Here is a 19,736-nt window from a genome sequence, read left to right on the forward strand (position 1 = left end):
CTTATCAGTCACAGATACAACAGCTAGGTTCAACCCAGGAAGAAACATGATAGCTCCAAGATTTAGCAACTATTCAGAATAGAAACTAAATGACTTTCACAAGTCAAGAATATTCTCAGAAGTACTTTCAACTTTTGAGTATGCTATTTCTTTAGAAACTTGCTATCATGCCAAAGTTCAACTGCTCAGATGTCTGACATATGTCCTATTAAAATTGTGAACAGCTTTAACAATAAATGTGCAGCTTTATAGCAAGTTTGAGCACAGGACCTATAGAGTCTAAAGTGTTATTAGTAATGCAAAATAAGATCCCCTCATAATGAATTGCAAATGTGAACATATAAACCACTAACATCTGCTAACTACTTTGTCTTTCACTATTCAATAAAAGTTTAGGCCAACATTCAGGCTAGGACAAAATAATATGAATGGTGCAAAAGTCATATTTCCACTTTTGGCATCTCAAAAGAAGATTTACACTTGGAGGACTGATTACGGAGAATGTCGTAAGGCAGTTGAACTACTATGGGTTCCATTATCATCCATATGTATGTCTAATGCCCATTTAAATGCCCTAAACATCAGCAAGTCTACTACTGTTGTAGATAGGCCATTCCATGCCCCTACTACTCTCTGAGTAAAGACACTACCCCAATATCAATCCTAAATCTATCATCCATCAATTTAAAGCTATGTCCCCTTGTGTTAGCCTTCACCATCTGAGGAAAAAAGCTTTCACTGTCCACCCTATCTAACCCTCTGATTATCATATATGTCTCGATTAAGTCACCCTTCAACCTTCTTTTGTCCAACGAAAACAGCCTCAGTTTCCTCAGTCTTTCCTTGTAAGACCTTCCTCTCACACCAAGCAGCTTCCTAGTAAATCTCCTCTGAACCTTTTTCAAAGCTTCCACATATTTCCTATAATGCAGTGACCAGAACTGTATGCAATACTCCAGGTGTGGCCTTTCCAGTGTCTTGTACAGCTGAAACATGACCTTGTGGCTCCGAAACTCAATTCCCCTACCAATAAACACCAACACACCATATGCCTTCTTAACCCTATCAACCTGGGTGGTAACTTTCACGGATTTATGCAGCGAGATCCTTCTGTTCATCTACACTGCCAAAAGAATTTTACCATTAGCCCAGTACTCTGCATTCCTGTTACTTCTTCTGAAGTGGACTACCTCACACTTTTCTGCATTAAACTCCATTTGCCACTTCTCAGCCCAGCTCTGCATTTTACCTATGTCCCTCTGTAAGCCAAAACATCTTTCAGCAATTTCCACAACTCTGCCTACCTTGGTGTCATCTGCAAATTTACTAACCCATCCAATCTATGCCCACATCTAGATCGTTTCTAAAAATGACAAACAGCAGTGACCCCAAAACAGATCCTTGCAGCACAACACTGGTAATTAACAGGATGAACAGTTGCTCCAGGATGCTCCAGGATGAACAGTTCCCATCAACCACCACCCTCTGTCTTCTTTCAGCTAGCCAATTTCTGATCCAGTTTCCTATAGCTTGTTTCTCCCAGGTCAGGTCACTAGCCTGAAGCTAGAATTTGATAGTTGGAGTAGTGCCAGTTCACATCAAGCATAGCTGACCAGGCACTTTCCCACTCTTACTGTCTTCCCTAAAGGGTGTTGGAAGGATTTACAAGTTGATAACCAACCTGTTTGCATCATGAACACACTTTCTTTGGCACTCAAGTCCTGGTGTGGGACTGAAAACCCAGGCTTCTCCTCAGACGGTTAGGCACCATGCTACAATACTTCTGAACAACGCAAGATCAAGGATTATCAAAATGAAAATTGATTTGACTGTCTTGAAATTTAATGCTACATTACTTGCTCAAGATGAGGAAAGCATCATTAGGCTCATACTTACTCATCCAACTTGTTACTCGTCTCAGCAAAAATCCAACCTTCCTTTTATTTCCTCCTCCCCTTCATCCTTCCCCAATTGCCACAACTGCTCCACCATTACCTTCCAAAGCAGGCAGAAATACACAGCGATTCATAATCAGTTCTGTCAGCAGAATTCCAAATTTCCAAAAGTTGTTATTAACACAAAACAACTTTGCTGCCTGTAAATACAAACTAATAACTCTTTAAAGGGAGTAAGGAATCACTACCCTCTCCAGAAAGTTAGTCCACAGGTTGATAAGCCTCCAAGAATCATATTTTGAATGACCCAATCTAACGTACTACATTCACAGTCTAAAAAGATACTTCCCGGTTCTATCTATGCATGTCCCATCTCTGTAGAAGTTTAAAAACTATGAATCAGATCTCCTCTAAGCCTATACCCCTGCAGCAAATCCTAATCCAAGAGACAAGGTCTGTCTACATAGCTTAATGCACACACACTGGACTCATCCTTTATGCCTTTTCACTACTTTTATTTGAATCAAAGTTCTTGAGGATGGGGAAACCAAAACTGCAGATTGATGAGGTCTCACCAAAACTTTATATGGCCCCAGTAATGCCATCCTTGGTTAACCTTGATCTGTTCAGAAAATTAACCCCAGGGCCATTTCTCCTTGGCCTGAATGTATTTAAATCTTTGGGAAGGGATCCATGGCCTATGCAAAGTTTTTCTCTTCTTGTCATCTTTAATTTACCATGCACAGTCTGTTTCTGTGTTATAAATGGTACTTAATTCACTATAATGATCTGCGTAACACTTGAATACCCAAATTCTGTGCACATGTACTGTATAATTATCCAGACTGAAAGACTGCTGCAAATTCTGACCTCACTTCTGTCTTTCCAAATTTAGTTATAACGTATTTCTTATTCTTATTCTGAAAATTATTAATTTTACCTGTGAATTTAATAGCTATACAATTGTCGCCTGAACAAAATCATTAATAAATATTAATGAGATAGCAAAGTACTAAATGTGTGTTTTGTTCTCTAATGTGGGAACATTTCCCATATTCCTCAATAAGTATGTAAGCAGCATTGAACATTAACCTAAATATATTAATTCATGTATGTCAAATTACAGAAAAAGTGCTGGAGGTCTTAGAAATCATAAAGGTGGATAAATCTCCAGGACCTGATTAAGTGTATCCCAGGACATTGTGGGAAGTTATGGAGGAAATTGCAGGGCCCCAGCAGAAACATTTTTATCATCTATACTCATGGGTGAGGTGCCAGAGGACTAATGTTGTGCCTTTATTTAAGAAAATCTGTAAGGAGAAGCCTGGGAACTATAGACCTTTGTGTCTGACATTGGTGGTGGATATGTTGTTGGAGGTGATTCTGAAAGAAAGGATTTACATGAATTTGAAGAGGCAAGAACTGATCAAATATAGTCAGCATGTGTTTTGTGCAAGGGAAATCATGTTTCACAAGTTTAATTGAGTTTTTTTGAAGAAGGAACCAAAAAGATTAATGAGAGCATAGCAGTAAATGCTGTTTATATAGACTTTAGTAAAGCCTTTGATAAAGGTCTCCTTGAGACTAATTAGTAAAGTTAGATTACATGGGATTCAGGGTGAGCGTGCCAATTGGATACAAAATTGGCTTGATGGTAGGAGACAGGAGATGGTTGCAGATGGTTGTTTTTCAGTCTGGAGGCCTGTGACCAGTGGTGTTCCACAGGAATTGGTAACTGTATCCACTTTTGTTTTTCATTAATGTAGATGATTTGGATGGGAATAAGAAGCATAGTTAGTAAGTTTGTGGATGACACCAAAATTGGTGGTGTAATGGACAGTGAAGAAGGTTATCTAAGATTACAAAGGGCTCTTTATCAATTGGGCCAATACGCTGTGGAGTAGCAGTTGGAGTTTAATTGGGAAAACTGCAAAGTATTGCATTTTGGTAAAACAAACAAGGGCAGGACTTATGCAATTAACAGTTGGACCCTGTGTAATGTTGTAGAACAGAGAGGCCTAGGGGTTCAGGTACATAATTCTTTGAAATTTACATCATTGATAGGGGTGGTTATGAAGGTGTCTAACACACTTGCTTTCATTGCTCAGACCTTTGAGTATAGGAGTTGGAACATCATGTTAAGGTTGTAAAGGAGGCCTCTTCTGGACTACAGTGTGCAGTTCTAGTCACCCTGCTAAGGAAGGATATTATTAAACTGGAGAGAGCTCAGAAGAGATATACAAGGATGTTAGTGGGAATGTTGGGTTTGAATAGTAAAATAGGATGGAAAGGCTGGGATTTTTTTAGCTGCAGCAATGGAGGTTGAGGGGTGGTGACCTTACGGAGATATATATTTAATCATGAGGGACATAAGGAAAGTGAATAGCAATGATCTTTTCCCTAGGATGGCAAAGTTCAAAACTAGTGGGCATATTTTTAAGGTGCGAGGAGAAAAGTTTAAAAAGGACGAGGAGCAATGTCTTTACATAGAGAGTGGTTCGTGTGTGAAATGAACTGCCAGAGGAAGTGGTGGATGCAGGTACAGTTACTACATTTAAAAGACATTTGATCAAGTAAATGAATAGGAAAGGTTTGGAGGGATATGAGCCAATCACAGGTAGGTGGGACTAGTTTAGTTTGGGAACATGGTTGGTGTGGATGAGTTTGACTGAAGGGTTTATTTCTGTGCTGGATGACTCCATCACTCCAGAAAGATGCATTTTTCATTTCATTACAAACCTAAGGCTATATTTCCCTTGTATGGTGGTGTGGGAGCAAATACAAGCTGCCTGGGAATTCTGCATTCTTGACCAGTTTTCCTTGGTTGGGAGTCATTGGGAGTGCAGTTGTCCAGATCTTGCTGGATCAGTGAATAATCCCACTTCTGATCTTATGTTTAGTGAAGCTGAAGCACGGTCCTAGGGTTGAGATGATTGGCCTTCGATAACTACAATCATCCACCTTTGTAAAACTTCAACCAGTGGAGAGTAACTTCTGATTTACATTGACTTTGATTCTGCTAAAGCTTCTTGATGCCACCATCTGTCAAATGCTGCTTTGACGTCAAAGGCAGTTGCTCTTATCTCACTTCTGAAATTCTGTTGTCTTGCTCCTGTTTGGAACCAAGGCTGCAATGAGATGAGGAGCTGAGGTCAGAATCAAGTTTGAATATCAGTGAGTAGGCTACTGCTGAGTAAGTACTGCTTGAAAGTATTGCCTTACACTTGAACGTTTGGCGATGGGGGGGTGGTTCAGGGGTAGTGTTGGGGGGGCACAGTGAATGGAATAAAGACTACTGTCACCTCTGTCAAAAATAAATATTGCTCTATCTATGCAGGTTTGCATTTCTACTCATAGCTCAATTGCTTCTGGGCCACAAATACTTAGTTGTGCAAAGTCTAACAACTGTGCATCACATTCCTTCTTACAATCCACAGCCCCCTCACTGATCCTCTTGTAAGATTTCTTCCATTCTTCAGTTCCATGTGCTCTGCCAATGCCACCTTCTACAATATTGTTTTCAATATCTTTCACTTAAACGAAAGAATCTCCCTTTGACTAGAGTTGACAATGTCCTTGAGAGTGTCCATTTCATTTCACAATCCACCCTCGTTCCCTCCCATCTTCCCACAGCAAGTAGGTTTCCCTTGTCCTTATTTTACACCCCAAACCTTCCATATTCAGCACACTTCAGTGTGATGATGCCACCAAATACATCTTCCACTCCTGTCTTATTTTCAGAATCCAGAGGAACTATTCCCTGCACCATTTCCTAGTTCACTCTTCAATAACAGCCACTATGCCCATCAAGTAGCACCTTCCCATGCAGGCACATTCATAGAGTCCCTACAGTATGGAAGCAGGCCATTCAGCCTATTGAGTATACAGTGACCCTCTGAAGAGCGTTCTACCCAGACCTAACTCTACCCTAACCGCATGCATCCCTGGATACAATGGGCAAGTTAGCATGGTTAATCCACCTGAACTGCACATCTTTAGACTGTGGGAGGAAATCCACACAGACAGGGGGAGAACATGCAAATGCCATACCACCTGAAAGTGGACTTGAATCCAGGTCCCTGGCATGTGAGGCAATAGTGCTAACCACTGAGCCATCATGCCACCCATTCATTGCTACATCTGCTAATTCACTCTTCCCTCCCTCCTTCCTCACAAACATTCCTTCCATGTGAAGTAGTGATTTACATGTATTTCTTCTAATTTAGTGTCCTGTATATGCTGCTCCCAATGCAGTCTCCTCTACATTCGAGAGACCAAGTGTAGATTGGGTGATTGATTTGCTGAAGTCAGGTCACAAGCATGTTCCTGAGCTACCAGTCAATTACCATTGTAGTTGTCTACCTCATTCCTATTCTGACACACTATCCTTGGCTTATATCACTGAAGCTCCAGGGAATCTAAAGGGACAGCATCTCATCTTTCAATTTAACAGCTTACAACCTTCTGAGCTCAAAACTGAGTTCAACAATTTTGGATCCTCAACACAGTCCTATTGTTTTTGGATAAGAGTGCAAAAAATGACTTAGTTGTTTGCAATTTAGAACTGAATAAATCTGAATAGAGCAAGATGTTCACATTTAATCAAATGTTTTAATTCACAAAATATAACTATTTCCCAACAGAAATGTATTTACATTACAAAGTAAATTCAGTAAACAAGATGTACTGAATCAAGCATAGGCAACAAGTTGGATCATGATATCATTCATTTATAGAAGAAGCTCTAGGATAATGATAAAAATCATCAAAATTATGTAGAAACCTCTTGAGTGATATCTCCATGTGATGTTTTGCTGCTCTTGGTAGATTACAATTTCCACTCCAAGTAGCCTCCACTGTATCTGTGCCTTCAACTGAATAGTGAATTTCAACTCTTCAACCCCTAAAATTTTGAACTTCAAGCAAACAGAGAATTTAGACAACATAACTTGGAGAGAGAAAAACTTTGAATAATTGGAGGAAGAAGATGCAGCAGCTTAGAGAATGATTCTGATTCAATTTAGCTAGTAATCTATGGTTAGTAATTAAGTTTATAGATGATTGAGTTGAATGACATTTTACTTCATTTGAGAAGATAGCTGGAGAAAGAAGTGGCCAAAAGATGTTTGGACTTTAATGTTAACAGTGTGTTTTGACATGCATACCTAGAAAATGTGCATCAATTTATCAAAAGAACAATTTGTATACTATGAAAGCAATATTTAATGCTCATGAGACTGTCTGTGAAGTTTATCCATTCAAATTTAGGATAACAAGAAAGAAATCGAATCAAACATTTGATAAAATTCAAGCGAAAAATAAATGTTAAAGATTCACTGGGTTTCATTGCTGAAATTAGAGGAAAAAATTGCGAATATGAGGGGAAATCATGATTATGGAAGAACTTTGAAATTATACTCCAGTGAACCTTAAAACGTAATTAGATAAGCATCAAACATTTAAGAAGCAACACTTCTAACACATTACCATGATATCTCACACAGACAATTACATGCGGGAAAATGCTTATGTGTGTACATTTGTAGTCAGGGTATTGCAATAAATCCTAGTGGAAGAAATTAATTTTATCTTGAGGAATGGCTTGTTCAAAAAAATGTGCTTACTGAGGGTGTTAGAACAACGACGGGAATTAGAAGAAACCGAGATGATACAGAAAGAACATTTGATAACACTATGATAAGAGCCCCACAGAGAAGGAGCCAATAAAAAGGGGATCTCTTTAATATTCAGGAATTTGACCAAATGTTTTAAAAATTGGATAGATAAAACAAAGGCGAAGAAAATGAGACAGACATGTTTAGCCCATATTCTTTAATTGAAATGGTACAAAAGGATGCTGAATTGAGAGTTATATTAAAAAGCCCACTCAGAACTCAAACCAAAATCAATACCCAATTTATTATTTAAGAGACAAGTTATTATTCATAAAGTTATTATTCATAGAGATCACCTAGAGATCTACCAAGTAGAGATGGTTTGAAGGAGTTGGTGTTGGACTGGGGTGTACAAAGTTAAAAATCACACAACACCAGGTTATAGTCCAACAGGTTTAATTGGAAGCACACTAGCTTTCGGAGCGACGCTCCTTCATCAGGTGATTGTCAACCACCTGATGAAGGAGCGACGCTCTGAAGGCTAGTGTGTTTCCAATTAAACCTGTTGGACTATAACCTGGTGTTGTGTGATTTTTAACTTTGTAAACCTCAACATCAGCCATTGAGAAGTAGGCAACAGTCCATCCAGTGATATTTCATCTGAATATTGTAAAAGAAAGTGACGCTGGCTCACAAAATTCCAATGGCATATTGTTTAAGCATTTGGGCAGTGCAGTCTAAAAAATTTAAAACATTTTTATTCCAAATAGTCAATTTCGAGTGGTTACATTTAGCCAGACATGCTATAAATGTCAGGTGGTGGGGAAACCTCCACCAGCAATTATACCATACTTCCTCATTCCAATAATAGCATCCAAAAAACATATCAGTGGAATTTTAAGAAATTGCTGAAAAGCCCTCCCCAAAAGCATATGGCGGAATTATAGATGTTTCAACACCTGAAGCACTGACTTTGCAGAAAGCTCTTAGAATCCCGACAGTGTGGAAAGAGACTATTTGGCCTAATTCTGCTCCTCTATCTATATATCTTATTATCAGTCTGCACCTACCACTGAAGAGTATTCCACCAAGACCCAGTCCCCTATTATTTACCATGGCTAGCCCACCAACTTCACACCCCTGGTCACTACAGGGCAATTTAGCATGGCCAATCCATCTAACCTGCACATCTTTGGACTGTGGTAGGAAACCAGAGCATCTAGCAGAAACCCATACAATGGGGAGAACATACAAACTCCACACAACCACCCAAGGCTGGAATTAAACCCAGTTCCTTTGGGCTTTGAGGTAGTAGTGCTAACCACTGTGCCATTGTGCCACCCACAGTTCTGGGCATGACACTATTGACTTTATGATAATCAATATCATCTGCTTTTAGCAACATTATGATAAGGTGATTCCCAGCTATGGTGACTCAGATCATTAAAGCCATTGCCTAGCATAACTTAATCTCTTCCCTCACTTGGACTAATATCCCTGGTTTGAGTTTGTAACAATGTTGTTTTTTTGAGTGATGCATCAGCTGCATTAACATCACATATCGCCGAAGATGTTTCTCCTGGCCTATTTAGCACACATGGATTTGTGAGTCTGTATTAGATTTTGTAAGTCACTTCAATATTTTCTGAGAGCTAGCAATAATATTCCATCTACTGAATACCCTCATATTATGTAATCTGATTAGTGAAGGGTCAACTTTTGAATTTTCAATTTCTGATTCATTCTCAAGTCATTCTGAAATTTCTGTTTCACTCACTATTTCTTGCATTGCTGTTAAATACACTTCTGATTTGTCTGTCTTGCTATCATATTGCCATGTTAAAATGACAGATGCTGATTTTTCCTCCCGTCTGGAGTCCTCACTACATAATTCACATCATTAAGTTTCTTTTTAATTTGATGAAGTCCAATACTTTTAATGATTACACTCACAGACAGTTAACAATACCTTGTCTCCAGGAACTAAATTTCAAACTTTGGTCTTTTTATCTTCTGTAGTTTTCATTGTTTACGAGCACTTTTAAAATACTTTTTGGCATGTTCATAAGCTTTGATTAGTTTGTTTCTTGAATACATTGGTCAGAAGTGTAGTCTCTGAGCTTTCATTTATAAATTTTTCTTCAATAAATTTTAGGAGCCTTTCACCAGATGTCTATCAGTTTAAAAGGTCCAATCCTATTCATTCATTAGGGTCATCCCTAATGGCAAAATGCAACAGTGGAATTTTTTTTTATCCCTCTCACTCGGACCATTATGATAATGATGAGAACACCAAAATTCTGTAGACATTTTTTACTTATAATTCCAAAATATGTTGTTTGTAAAAGGAAGACTGTCCCAAAAACACAAAAACCCTAAAAAAAACAATTTTCCCTTTAAACTAAAGTATTTCGAATCTCTAATGGTCTGATTCTCTTTATTAGGAATTGAGAAAGAATTTTCTTGACTGTCCTGAGCTATCTCTCCTTTCCTAGTAAGTTGTGACATAACATATTCCACCTGGAACACTGCAACAATATTAACACCCATTTCCTTTCCTGACACATTCTTTTCTGAGGAATCCTTAAATGGAACTATTACTGCAATTCGTCTCCCAATTAACTAACAGCAACTACTGTAACAGTAGTATATACAATCGTGTGTACAGTCTTCAGTTAGATGCACGTTACTTCTTAATTTCACTTTTAGTTAATGCACCTTTCACATTTATTATTTTGGTGTTCTTCTATTTGTTTCCTAAAATTAATATCTTTTCCATGCTCAGATTTTCTATTCCTCCAATAACTTAGTCGATACCCATCTGATAATTTCCCACCATCTATGTGAGATATTATAGGTATTTGCCAGAGCAATTACTTCTTGGATCTTTGATGTTTGACACTTACATGACCAAATCTTTAGGATTCCAAGTATACTACTTCAGAATTCTACTGGAATCATGATTTCTTTCATATTCTCAAGATATTTCTCTAACTGTAGCATCAAACACATTGCTCCAATAACTTCTTTCTCTCTTGCAATTCTAAAATAATCTAATTAGATTTCTTTTTTTATACTGTAGTCTTAAATGTTGATTGATTAGCTTTAGGAACAAGCTCATAAATTGAAAATTGTTCTTTTAACAGTTGCATAGTCTGTGGATTGTTGCCTGATGCTTTGATTTATATATTTACAGCTGTACCTGTCAAGATACTCTGTAACATAAAGTTCCAGTATCATGCAGCCACTTCATCTCCCCAGCTCTCTTTTCAAATAAAGTGAAACATCTTTCAATTCCATCTTTTGTTAATTTAGGCGCTTTGTGATTTAATTCCCCAGGTAGATGATTGAGTCATTTAACTTAAATCCACATGCTTTCTCCAGAAAGCCATCTTTAGCTTGCCATTCCAAATTACTTTCTGATATTATATATTATCAAAACCCCTTCACAGAATTAAAACCAAAATCTATTTATTCTATTTTTGAATCTTAATTCCTAAATTATAGAATATTATAAATCTTTATCACAATCCCTAAATAACCTTCAGTAATAGCTCATAATAAACTAACCTTGAATCTATTCAAACAATAAACTTGACTGCTGCTCTGTTTTAACTTGATTTATTACAAATTAAAGGGCTCGACATTAATCTCCAGCTCCCTGACCACATGGTGGTTATGCCTTGTGCTGTAACACATGGTTTGGTTTACAAATTCCATTTGGAATGTTTATTTTGTGTTAACTTCTATTTTAGTTTTGTGGTCGGATGTTATAGCCAGTAACAGAGCTATGAGGTACAATAGGTGAATGGAGAATTTGGAACACATTTATTCTTGTTGCATTTTGGTGAGTTAATGATCAGCCCAGTCAGAAAAAGAACCCCTCCCTTTTTGTGCTTCCTCAACTGTTGCCTTTTAGTTTGTGACAATGCTGTGCTTTGTAATGGTGGGGTTATGCAGAATGCAGTAAACAACTGCAAGTGCTCTCGTGTGTTCTACTAAGCATTGTAGCAGGCTCCAGAGCACTTCAAGCAATGGAGGTATTGTTTCAGTATACCAATGATCTGCTCATCGCATTTCATATCGCAGTATGGCTTTTCTTACATACACACTGGTTTGTGCGCGTGGTGGTGATGCTGTTATATTGTTGAAGGACAGACCTTGGTTCTCAGTAGCTATCATCTGGTTTGTCATGGTAGCTCAAATGCAGCTGGCACAGCGATCTGCCATAGAAATAATGCCTCTATCCCCGCTATCAGAATGTGAAAAACTGACCTGTGTGGTCTGTTGCATATGGTTGAGCGTTGCCTGGATACTGACAGAAGGGAATCCCCCTTGGGTTGGCGTTTGTGGCACAGTGGCAGTGTAGCTACCTTAGAGCCAGGATATTCAAATTCCACCTTCCCCGAAGGGGTGTAATAAATCACTGAACAGGTTGATTAGATAATATTTAGAAGTCCTTTTGGTTATGGTACAAAGGGAAGTCAACATGCATTATCTTCAAAGTGATGTGATTGCAGTCATTATCACCTTGCACCATTGGCAATCCTACAATCCCTCAAAGTGTTGTTCTTAATCCATCGACCAAAAGAGAATCAATTATATTCAAGGTTTCTTAGGATCCCTATTGTGGATTGGAGACGTTGCATTTTCACCTGCTGCAGCTGATCTGGTGCGGGTCCAATATGTAACAGTTCAAGGATTAGTGGTGCTGGAAAAGCACAGCAGTTCAGACAGCATCCGAGGAGCAGTAAAGTCGACGTTTCGGGCAAAAGCCCTTCATCAGGAATGCCCGAAACATCGATGTGCTTTTCCAGCACCACTAATCCAGAATCTGGTTTCCAGCATCTGCAGTCATTGTTTTTACCTATGTAACAGTTCAAGGCAACAATAACAGCTACTGGCAATTGTGCTGTCACCCTATTTGCAGCTATAGAGGCAGCAGGTCAGAGACTTCAGTAAGCATGTACTTACTGAAGTGGTGATGTCTGACCACCATGTTCCTCACTAAAGCTTGATAAGGGAATTGCTTTCTGAAATCTCTGTACGGATGCAGACTCCTACTGAGAGTCCTTCCTGTCATGCCTGATCCAGGTACTTGTCCAGCTCTGTGTTGCCTTGGTTCATTCTTCATGTGAAGCTGTAGTCCAAGGGAAATCCAAATCATTGGACCTGTCTGTGAACAAATAGTTGGTGCAGAATCCTTGGAGTTGGGATAAAAACTTCAATATGTGTCACACCATCCCCTGTAGATAGTGGCGACCTAAAAGGAATCTAGAACCTGCCTGATTCAGTCATTACAGCAAGAGCTAGTGGAATTTAATCAGTAACTTATTTGAAAGAAGTTCATTCTCCCTTTAGATATATGGGTGGCCATTTTTACTGAAATGAAATTGATCTGCACTTGTTTAAGTGACAGTGTTAGCTGAAGCACTGACATTCAAAATGGCATAAATCAATGTTGCAAGTACATTAATCTGCTCAATGAAATGATGATCAGCAGAGCTCAGACCAGATGTTTCTGATGTGCTGCTAGTGCCATTGTTCAACCAACTGGAAATTGAAGTACCCAATAGCCAGGCACTAAAGAGTTGAATTTTTTAATCTACATTGGGTGAAACTAGAACTAGGGGGCATAGCCTCAAAATAATAGAATACAGATTTAGAATTGAGTTGAAGAGGAACTTCTTCACCCTGCCCAGTGAAGCAGTTGAGGTTACCTTGTTGAGTATTTTTAAGGCAAAGATAAATAGATTTTTGAAGAGTAAAGGATTTAAGGATTATGGTAAGCGGTGGATAAGTGGAGCTCAGTCCATGAAAAGATCAGCACAATCCTATTAAATAGTGGAGCAGGCTCAATGGGAAAGATGGCCTACTCCTGCTCCTATTTCTTACATTCTTAACAACAAAATAAAATTTTCAGTATTTCACTTTTAGTAGTCCAAAAATGCACTTAAACATTGCTAGAAGTGACTAGAAGTTAAAGGTTTTCATCTTACACTCATCAAAACTGGGATGCAGGAAACAGACTTGAAAAAATTGCAATTCTTATATTTCATATTACTTATTGACCATCACTGTTATGGTCAATTATTATCAATGACGAATATACAGCAATTTGAGAAAAATGTTGATCATCTTGTACCAAAATAAAACCTAGAGGATTACATTTATATCCATTTTATTGAAAAACTGCTTAAAATTTTGTCTCTATCCATTTAACAAATTCAACGTCATAATATTTGTCAATACAAACAATCATAAACTATTTTTGCTAAAGCTTCACAATGTTGGAACTATCCTACTTTCATGACTATGAAGAAATATTTTGAATGATCAACTTATTTATTTCTGCTGCAATTTGGCAAAGACAATTTGACCTATATTGTCTATAGTATCCAGGTACTTCTAAATTAAGCGATTAGAAAAAAAATTAAAAGAGCAAAGAAGTTATAAAAAGATTCAAAATAGAAAGTGGTGATTCAATTAATAAATCTAAAGAACAAAAGTAAACAAAAAAGGAATGATATGTTTGATTACAGTTTAGTGATTAGAGCAATTAACAGAAAGACAAAACAAGGGAAGGCAACAGATGTAATACATTTAAATTGGCAAAAACTTTCAGTAACATGAATTCATGGCAATAGTTACGGATACATGATAGGAGGTTACACAAAAAAGATAGACAGAAAAATGGAGAGTAGCATTAAGGGTAGCTCATCCAACTAACAGAGAGTGGGAAATGGTATTCCACTAGGATCAGTGCTAGGGCCATTGCTGTCCACAATTTACACCAGGAACTGAAAGGCCAATTTCAAACTCTACAAATAATGCCAAATGGAGGTCAGGGGGATGGGAGTATTTCAATCAATCTGTTTTGATATATGATACATCTCGGAAGCAGGTAGGACTTGAATCTGGACTTTCAGGCTCAGAGTTAAGGGCATCATTCCTGCATCACAGAACTCACAAATTTGGGCATAAGGTTGACGTATATACTAAGAATTACAACAAAATATAAGATACTAATAATGTTGCAAAATGTGTGTTTACCTATAATAGTTTCAATACAAGTAAGTATGATATGCTGGATTTTGATAGATAGATTAAAGAGGCCACATACACCTTGCAAAATACAAGTCTAAATAAGCTAGGGTAGCAAAGAGATCAAGATATACAGACACAGAAATTACAAAATGTAGCAAATCATTAATGAGAGATAGAACTTGAAAAGGAAAAGAGATTCTGTTAAACTGGTACAGGCTCCTGATCAGAAATCACTTAGATGTGTACAGATATTTATGTTATAGAAATAACAAATAGATGCTACAGAAAGTGCAAGAAAGAGTGATAAGAATATCATAGTTGAAAAGTTATATCTAATGGAAAAAATTGAACAAGCTAGGGCACTTTAGAAAAGAGAGAGATAAGAGGTGTGTTTCTGTTTAAGATGATTAAGCGGGTTTGATAGGGTAAGCATAAGGAAGTTCATTCCAACTCATGGACAGTCAAAACTCCTGGTCATAAGTACAAATATATTAATACTTTATATTAATAATTTATTAATAAGTCATTAATAAATTTAATAGGGAGTTGAAGAGAAATCTCTAAACAGGAGTCATCAGAATATAGAACATGCTACAAGTCATTCAGTTGAACACATGGATGAATTTTAGGGGAAGGTAGCTAATCACATAAAAGAATGGAAATACGTACCAATAGGTTTGGAGTAAGATGTGTGGGAGGAGGGTCCTATGGAGCGTAAGGACTGGCATAGATCAGTTGGGTTGTGTGAACAATTTCTGTGCTGTCCATTCCATGCAACCCTGATGTAAATGGACCTGAAGGAACTTTTTTGTTGTCAGAAAACATTTTCTATTTTTCCAGCATCATTGGGAATGGGCCATATTTAGCTATATTTGAAGGGATTTTACAGTTTTGTGAAGCTACACAACAAGTAATCATTCTTGGCAGAAAACCCAATGGTCCACAATTTCAGTGCATTGTTAGAATCTAATTTTATTTGCAAATACATCAACATTAGATGCACAGTCCAAGCAGATTGATTTTAGTGCAATATTTTCTGTTTTTTGAGAGTATACTACTTTCTTCTTACAGCAGCTGCAATCCTCTGTTTGATTTCACTTACAGATGAAGCTCTCCCTTTTGATGGTTGTAGCATTGGTATGATTGGTAAAGCATTGGTTCCAGCATTGTTTGAGACATTGGCATTCACTGGTAGCCCATGTAAGGCACTGAGTTTAGTTCTGCTACTGTTAGACAGGCTTCTTTGGATCTTATAGCTCCCTGCAGATGAAGAGGATGAATTCAGACTTCCTTGGCTAATTGAACATTGAGAATGTGGATGTTCTCTACTGAGTCTCTTTAGTTCCATCAATTGTTCTCGGGCCTGACTAAGAGCCTCAGTGAGTTCATAGCGTTCTTCACATTCTCTTCGCACTGTTTCTTCAAGAAATGTATTCTGCAAGTGAGAATGTGTTGAAGTTACTTTTCATTTAGAGAAAATGTTTATTAATTGTACTGAACTAGATAAATTGAACTGCAAAAAGGCATATTGTAAAACCTACAAAAGACAATCAAGAAAACAAAATACTGAATTGAAAATCTGTCAACTACTGTCATTGAACTAGCTACATTGCAGCTGAATATGATACTTAAAACACTTTGAATTATAAATGTATTGGTATATTTAGAAGAAAATGACAAAGCACTCAGAGAGCACTATATAATACTATGGTTGTTAATTAAGGGGGAACAATGACATGATAAACTGGACCTTATGTTAATTACATAACTGGTGAAATCAATGGAATAAACACCATGTTGTAGGATGTAGGATATAATTTCTACTCAGCAACTTACATAAATAAATTGGCACAAACATTCTTGAGTAGGCATCCAGAGCCAGTATTCCTGATACTTTTGAATATGCTAGATTAGGTTATTCTGATTATTTTGGGAAGTGCATCCAGAATATTTTTCCTTTTTTTTTCATGAAACGTGGTTATCATCAGTAAAGCCAGCATTTGTTGCCCATTCTAATTTTCCATGAACTAAATTGTTTGCTAGAATATTTCAGAGGGTAGTCACTTTCTTTCCCAAAGGACATTGGTGAACCAGGTTTTAGTGATTTAGAACAATCAATGATAGTTTCCTACTAACAATGACCCTAATGTTCAATCCAAGATTTTATTAATTCAATTTAAATTCCACTAGCTGTCATAGTGGGATTTGAACCCATGTCATAATTGGCATGGGTCTCTGAATTACAGGACCGCAGCAATTCATGAAGGTAACTCACTACCACCTTCTTCAGAGCAATAGGAATGACAAGTGCAGTGGTTGGAACCAGGGCCAGGTGGATCGCATTGACTATGAGATCCTCGATTGGGGTTGTTAACCTGGGCCAATCAGGGACCTCTGGCTGAGAGATCTAAACAGGAGATTCAGAAGATCTCCTTAGTCTAGGGACTGGCTCTGAGCTGGCTGGTCAGAGTCCATGTACTGTGCGCATGTAAATAAAGGGTGACTTGATGATGGGATACCGGCCTCTGTGCAGTTATTTCAGTAAGAAATGCTGGTCTGGCAAATGACACCCATGCCATTTGAACAAACAATTAAAGAAAATACAAGTTATGTATTCACATCCAAGGCCTGATTCACATTCCTTTGCGATTGTACCTGTAATACAAATTCATCACGACTTTCTTCTCTATTAATTCGAATTCACAAGAGTTGGTTATATTCTGGCATCTAAAAACTTAGATGAGTAAATGGCCTGACAATGGCTGCAAGGTTGTACAGAAGCAACGGAAGGTTTGTAATTGAGAAGCAAACTACCCATTCAACTAAGTTTGGCTTCCTTCTCATTGGGCAGCTGTTGTACAGAGATGGTGGGGGCAGAAGTGAATATGCCCCTCAGTTTGCATTCCACTTTCCTTAACCAGCCAGGCAACATAAAATCCAGTGCTCTGCCAGAACCCATAATGCCAGTAATATCAGACTTGCACGTATATTTGGCAGCATCTTCAAGAAAAACAGAGTTATCATCTCAGGCTTGGGGGCAGAACTTTCCCAGACCTTGAATGATGTGGGTAAATACGAGTCAGTTAGGAAAGTATAGCAATATAAGAAAAATGTTCTCAATATTGAGAAAAAGATCAGATTTTCTACCAAAGCTTTGAATGGTAAGATAAAAATCTCGCTAGTGAACAAAGAAAGAACTATTTGATTGCATTTACATCTCATTATTACCTGTTCGCACTTCACTTTTATATACTTTGCTCTTCTCCCACACAGTGGTGACAATTCCTGATATGAGCCACAGAGAATACCTGTGACTCTGTTTTTCCACATGCTTCTTCAGACCTCCAACTTGCTAGTATATCCCTACATTTCAGAACATACTCCACAGGCAGCAACCACCTGCACCCTCTCATTCATGGATGTAAGCAGAGACATGCACCATATCATTATGGCACATCTCCATGTCACTTAGAATACAGTTCACCGCATCAATACTGCCATTTGGAGCACACCATACTGGCTTTGTAAGTGGCTGCTGGGTGACTCTGCAAAAAGGGACCAAGACCCATCTCATGAATTGTAGCATGGTTCATCTCAGGGCTCTTATCTTGTTTTCTGAGCACTCACTCACTTGGATGTTTACAACCTTGCTTTCTTTTCTGTGTATCACATTCACCTGGACTGACTTGGCAGCACAACCCCAACTGACCAAGACACTTCCATGGAGTAATGTTCCTGACTAATCCTTGAAGCATATACAGAGTGTGTTGTGTAATTTGCTGGCACATACTGCAGGTATGACCTTTATAAAGCACAGTGCTGCACAAACATATCCACTCTCTTGAATCTCAGTGTTCCTTGTGGAGACAAGTTATCTGCCTCTCCCTCTGAGCTAAAAAACAATACATCCATTAGAGCCTGAAAACCTGTAACTAAGCACTCAAGACACTGTGTGCTGAAAAGCAGTGCAAGCTACAAAGGTTAGCAGCCTTTCACGAAATACTGAAGGTCCTATGAGCTAAGAAAGTAATGTGTCACACACAAAGGCTGGCAGCCTGTCAGTATCAGAGCTGAAATCGGTGAGTCTGTTCAGAAAGCAATGAGAGGCATACAGAGGTTGGTAGTCTCCAAGTAGACATAAAATGAGTGAGCACTAAGAAAGAAAGCTAAGAGTTGTAAATGCATCCTAAAAAAGATGTTTCTGATACATTTGAGCTTCTGTAAGCAAATCGAGCTGGCAGAAACATGTAAGTCACAGGTATCACGGAACTCTAGAGTGTTGAAGGGGTGACGCAGTCTGTGAATTGGTCTAAGACAAGGTATAATGACGTATTAAGGCTATATCATTAAGGCTAGTATTTTTCCGATGTTAACCTATGTAGATAAAAAGTCAAGTAAGGTCATGCCCATTGAGAATGCAGCTGACTGTTGCAATGAAATAGTTAGAATAATCAGCATTCTTAAAGGGGAGGGTAAGCATCCAGACGTCTGTACCAATGACATAGCTAGGAAAAGGGATGAGGTTGTGAAAAGTGAATTTAGGGAGTTAGAAAGGAAGCTAAAAAGGACCTCAACAGTAGTAATCTCTGGGTTGCTGCCTGTACCATACGTTAGTGAGGGCAAGAATAGGAAGATATGGCAGACAAATGTGTGGCTGAAGAATTGGTGCAAGGGGCAAGACTTTAAATTTGTGGATCATTGGATTATATTCTGGAGGAGGTATGACCTATACAAAAGGGGTGGGTTATACATGAACTCAAGGGGGACCAATATCCTTGTGGACAGTTTTGCCAGAGCTGTTGGGGAAGCTTTAAACTTAGGGTAGCAGGGCACCAGGTCAGAAGATGCAGCAGTCGCTTTAAAGGTAGATGCAATGAGAGAAAGACTGTGAGGAAGGGTAGGCTAAAATGGCAAAGGGATGGGAGTCCAGGCAGAAAGGCAGGAGGAAGTGTTGCAGAGCAAAAGTTAGAAAAGAAAGAAGTAAAATTGGGCAACAGAATCATAAACAGGGAGATTGCGAGGTTCTAAAGGGACACTGAGGATAAGGGCACTTTATCTGAATGTCCATAGTATTCAAAACAAAGTCGATGAACTTGTTGTGCAAATCAGTACAAAGGGGTATGATCTAGTTGCCATTACAAAAATGTGGTTGCAAGGTGGTGATGACTGGGAATTAAAT

General features: G+C 38.3%; 1 protein-coding gene across 2 annotated transcripts in view; it reads right to left on the reverse strand.

Moving 5' to 3' along the window:
• Nucleotides 1-15,084: 15,084 nt before the first annotated feature.
• The window catches only part of lekr1 (leucine, glutamate and lysine rich 1), a 215,682-nt gene continuing 211,030 nt past the window's right edge, over nucleotides 15,085-19,736 (reverse strand). For both annotated transcript variants that reach the window (XM_043702179.1, XM_043702178.1), the window contains exon 12: nucleotides 15,085-15,992. In XM_043702179.1, the coding sequence (XP_043558114.1) occupies nucleotides 15,612-15,992 (381 nt within the window). In that variant the 3' untranslated portion in view covers nucleotides 15,085-15,611. The remainder of the gene's footprint in view (nucleotides 15,993-19,736) is intronic.

The sequence above is a fragment of the Chiloscyllium plagiosum genome, chromosome 13 (genome assembly GCF_004010195.1).
Source record: "Chiloscyllium plagiosum isolate BGI_BamShark_2017 chromosome 13, ASM401019v2, whole genome shotgun sequence".
NCBI classification, from domain to species: domain Eukaryota; kingdom Metazoa; phylum Chordata; class Chondrichthyes; order Orectolobiformes; family Hemiscylliidae; genus Chiloscyllium; species Chiloscyllium plagiosum.